Here is a 5,000-nt window from a genome sequence, read left to right on the forward strand (position 1 = left end):
ACCTGCTGCTTTTTGAAGATTGGCTAAGTCCCCTTGAGGAGGTCAAACGAGTGTTGGTGAAATGAAATTACCCAGTGTCATGCTGGGCTGTGAAATAAGAGCCTGCCCTGCCCTTGACTGGCTGAAATGGAAACAGCGGAACGCCTGCCGTGGGCCATAATCAGGTATATTTGGTGGCCAGGGCGAATAGCCTGAATTTTAACAGGCTAAAAGGCGTTGATTGTATTTGGTAATTAATAAAAATTACGTGACCAGGTTTTGCCCAAGATGGGAAAAAAAATGTCTTACTACGTTGGCCAAGGAGGTTGTGCTTTCACCTTCCTTAGTTTGTTTTGGTTTGTTCACAGCCTAAAGAAAAGATTATAGATTGATTTTGGTTATATTTTCAAGATGCCTCAGACTGATGACGCTGCTTTCCTGAGAATTGGTTTCCATGGAGCTCATGGAAAAATCTGGAACTTCCTCTGAATGGAGCCATACCAGCAACATCAAATTGTTGGGAAACAAAAATGAAAAGCTGCTGTAACTGATCTCTTTTTTTTTTCGTCATTTTTGACTAGAGGAAAAAAATGCCGGAAACATACTGTAACGACAATAACGACAAAATCTCAGTCAATGCAATACCTGTCTTGCCATCGTTCTTGATGATGGTGGAGTCCGGCGTCTTCTGGTCCCAGCCCTCCAGCAGCAGGTTCTGGAAGTCCAGTTTGACCTGCGTGAAGTCCTCATTGATGTCAATGGGAGACTGCCGGGCCGTGTTGCACGAGGGGTACCTCTTGGGCCAGTTCTGCTGGTTTAGAGTACCTGAGGGAAACAGAGAAGCAAATGGAAAAACAGAATATGTATTGAGTGGAGGAAGAGTAGGTATGGACTATGGACTAGTGCACAGTACACTAGGAGTCACTGATTTGGTACAATGTTTTCTAGACGGCACCATGTAAGGTCCTTACAAACTCCATTCATCACCTACACATGAATACCTTGGATGGCTTATGAAAGGTGCATGGTATGCCACACTGCTGGGGAGAGAAATAAATTCTATGGGTGAACCCCTACGCGAACCCCTTTGCCTCCGTTTTGCGCGTCCACGTGTAGGGGTAGTGGCATCCCGATTCACGTTCAGACAGATGGGTAGGGGTAGGGAAAAGGGCTTTCCACCCCTCCGCGCGGAGATTTTCCAACACCAGACTCCGCAACGGAGGGCTACGACAGGTTTCCCTGAATGCATTGCGAATTCATTTAAAAATTGGCGGCAAGCCGCGGCACCCACAACAGCACACAAGTTTCAGTATTTATGCCGCAATTGACGGTTTTAAAGTGGTAATAATTATTCCATTGCACTAAGTTTAACATTGTCCTAATGTTTTATGGCCCTTTTCTCCGTGAAACGCACATGAAAACAATCGCTATTAACATCAACCTAATGCATGGAATTAGTGACAGCTGTGAGTGTCATTCCGTGATTGTTGAAGGGGCATCCCAATCCATAGGGGTTGCGTTCCAAGCCCTACACCTTGCGGCTTTGTTTGAAAGCACGAGGGGCAAGAGGAAGGCAAAGGGATAGGGGTGTAGATTAGTAATGGGAAAGGCCCTAAGTCATCATGATGGCACAGGTCTTGACTAAGGTGTGCAAATGACAATTCATCATAATGGTGGCCATGTCTGTTCTTTTTGTATGCCTTTACTGTGACAGGACAGTTGTAGAGAGACAGGAAAACGGAAAACAGGAATTGAGTGTGGGTATTGAATGACGCAGAGAAGGTACTGACAGATTCTAAGTACAGTACATGTTGATATGGTAAATGTCCCAACTCAGAACAGGGGCACAATTTGGGGGGGAACTGTGGTGACTTCTTCAGTTACTTCTTGGAACTCGAAATTCTGAAACAAGAAAATGGCAAACAAGAGAACAGAGTATCTATTGAATGGCCCAAAGTAGGTGGCCCAAGCCAAGAGCTGAATGTTCTAACTCAGCACAGGTGCACAAGTTGGGGGGAACCGAGGTCACTTTAATCCAATTACTTCCTGGAATTTGAAATTCATCACCAAGTAAGTATCAAGAGTACTCGAGGAACAAAGGTGATTATCCAGCTTGGCACAACAGCGTGATTTGAGAAACTGAGGGCATCGACCTGACATATTAAATCACCTTCTGGAATTTTCAATTGTACCAAGGGCTTCAACGGCAATACATAATGAATAATAATTAATTACATTGTTGAATGTCATTAATTTCGTAAAAAAACATTTTTTTTAAAGATGTCAAGTCCCAGAGATGTGATGTGACAGTCCAAAACACCAGTGTGAAGCAGTTTGAACTGATTTCCATCAGACTTCAGTACATCCGTAACTGTAACAAATGAAGGACTGAAGCCATTGTGACACAGACAATATGGGGGAATTAACCATTAATCAGCATCAGGAGGGCACTGAACACAATGGCCCGAGGCCACACACAGACACACAGACACACACACGCACACACACGCACACACACACACACACACACACACACACACACACACACGCACACACGCACACACGCACACACGCACACACACACACACACACACACACACACACACACACACAGAGGCCAGAGACAGGCATGAGAAATTGGGGGGTGCAGAAAGGGAGAGACCAATGGAAGGAAGGGCAGGAAGTAGAGAAGTGTGGGTGGAAGGAGAAGGGGGGGAAGAGAGGAAGAGAGGAAGAGAGGAAGAGAGGAAGAGAGGAAGAGAGGAAGAGAGGAAGAGAGGGAGTTAGAAATGTGTGTATAGTGACGGAGAGTGATTGACATTGAGAGAAAGAGAGACAAACTAATCTACTGATTTCTATATATTATGTAATCTTATACAACCTTATAGTTTTCTATAATCATAATAATTGTATAATCTTAAATTATATATTTAGGTATCATCTTTAGAATTAATCTGTAAACAGAGGGAGGACAGTGTAGAAACATAAACAGTGAAAAATATGTGCATCTCATGGAAGAGAGTGAGAGAGGAGAATGTAAAGACGGAAAGAGAAAAGATATAGAGAGACAGAGAGGGAGAGATGTAGAGTACACAAAGTGGGAAGAGAGAGAGAGAGAAAGGTACTGCATAGAGGATTGGAGAAGGAGAAATGAGATAGGAGTGCATAGAGTGAGATATATATATAGAGAGAAAGACTATATGGATAAAATGTAGATAGAGAGAGAAAAGAGAGAGAGAGGGGAGGACAGTGGACAGTCGGCATGCCAACATGTAGAAAGAATTGATGGATAGTGTGTGGAGAGCTGATTAGACTGGAGAGAGAGAGAGAGAGAGAGAGAGAGAGAGAGAGAGAGAGAGAGAGAGAGAGAGAGAGAGAGAGAGAGAGAGAGAGAGAGAGAGAGAGAGAGAGAAAGACTATATGGATAAAATGTAGATAGAGAGAGAAAAGAGAGAGAGAGAGAGGGGAGGACAGTGGACAGTCAGCATGCCAACATGTAGAAAGAATTGATGGATAGTGTGTGGAGAGCTGATTAGACGAGAGAGAGAGAGAGAGAGAGAGAGAGAGAGAGAGAGAGAGAGAGAGAGAGAGAGAGAGAGAGAGAGAGAGAGAGAGAGAGAGAGAGAGAGAGAGAGAGAGAGAGAGAGAGAGAGAGAGAGAGAAGGAGAGAGAGAGAGAGAGAGAGAGAGAGAGAGAGAGGGGAGGGGATGTACGGTATAGAGAGATGTATATGAGAGAGGGATGTACAGAGCAGAGCGAGAGAGAGAGAGAGAGAGAGAGAGAGAGAGAGAGAGAGAGAGACAGAGAGAGAGCAGGGGGGGTGTATAGAGGGCGGAAAAGGAGTGTCCTCCTGAGAGGAGAGCAGATGACGGTCTTGTGGGGCAGATGGTAAGTGGTCACACATGGCTGAGCAGGTACACAACGCAAACACAAACCCTCACATGCATACAGTACACACTTACGCAACAACAACAATACGCCTTTTGGAGTTACATTTGACTGTATCCAAAAAAGAATCTCTCTGACTGACAAATGCTTATAATATGCACACATCCATAGTGCACACAATTGGTCAGACAGCAACAATCTTGCGTCTGACTGTGTCCAAAATATAACCATCATCTACAATAGTACATGATTTTTAGCACATCTTCTGAGCAGATACACCGAGTGCAAACACAAACCCTCAGAAGAGCACACATGCATACAGTGCGGTGCACATTATTAGCCATACCACAATAAGCCTTTCAGAGCCACATATGTTTGTATCCAAAACATAATCTCAATAACTATGTCTGACTCACAGCACATGAAACTGAATATAGGCTATGTTTTGTATGACAATATTAGTAGGTAGGCCTACATGAACTGCCATCAACACTCATGCAGAGTTCACTCAGTAAACACAGTTAGTCACACAGCACCCAAAGCACACAGCAGTGCTTTAAAGCAGCAGTGGACTGTACTGCCCTACAATCTAAGAACGCAGTAACTCTGAAAACTGCAAACTGAGAAAAAAGGCTTCAAAGTTTTCTATATGGCGCGACAACTGTGTTGTCGGTAAAGTGGTGGTGACACTTCCTGGTAATGCTTTTTTAGGATAGAATTTAAATGCACACAAAAAAACTACCGAAAAAACAACATTTATGTGTCTTTTTGCCACAAAAAACAGAGTTACTGCGTTCTTGGCTGGTATTACTGCCACAAAATAGAGTTACTGCAGGAGTTACTGCGTTCTTGGCTAGTATTACTGTCTACTCCTAAACCAATTCCCATTGGAAAGTGCAGCAGTAACTCAACAACACCGCAGTAACTTTTTGTTTTTTTTTTTTGCACTTTCAAAATGATTTTTCTCTAAAACGGGACAGTGTTGGACCACCATTTTTTGACACAAGACAAATTAGGTAGTGTAGAGCCCATTTCCGAAAAAAATGTTTTCGACCATTTTGAGTTACTGCGTTCTTGTTTTGCACGGCAGTGTACTGTATATTGCTGTTGTACCCTCATTCACAATAGTAAAA

At 43.5% G+C, this 5,000-nt stretch overlaps 1 protein-coding gene across 1 annotated transcript in view; it reads right to left on the reverse strand.

Moving 5' to 3' along the window:
- The window catches only part of ptprz1b (protein tyrosine phosphatase receptor type Z1b), an 89,071-nt gene that overhangs the window by 39,527 nt on the left and 44,544 nt on the right, over positions 1-5,000 (reverse strand). Inside the window, exon 3 of the mRNA XM_063217114.1 lies at positions 625-804. Coding sequence (XP_063073184.1) covers positions 625-804 — 180 coding nt within the window. The remainder of the gene's footprint in view (positions 1-624; positions 805-5,000) is intronic.

The sequence above is a fragment of the Engraulis encrasicolus genome, chromosome 15 (assembly GCF_034702125.1).
Source record: "Engraulis encrasicolus isolate BLACKSEA-1 chromosome 15, IST_EnEncr_1.0, whole genome shotgun sequence".
Classification (NCBI taxonomy): Eukaryota; Metazoa; Chordata; class Actinopteri; order Clupeiformes; family Engraulidae; genus Engraulis; species Engraulis encrasicolus.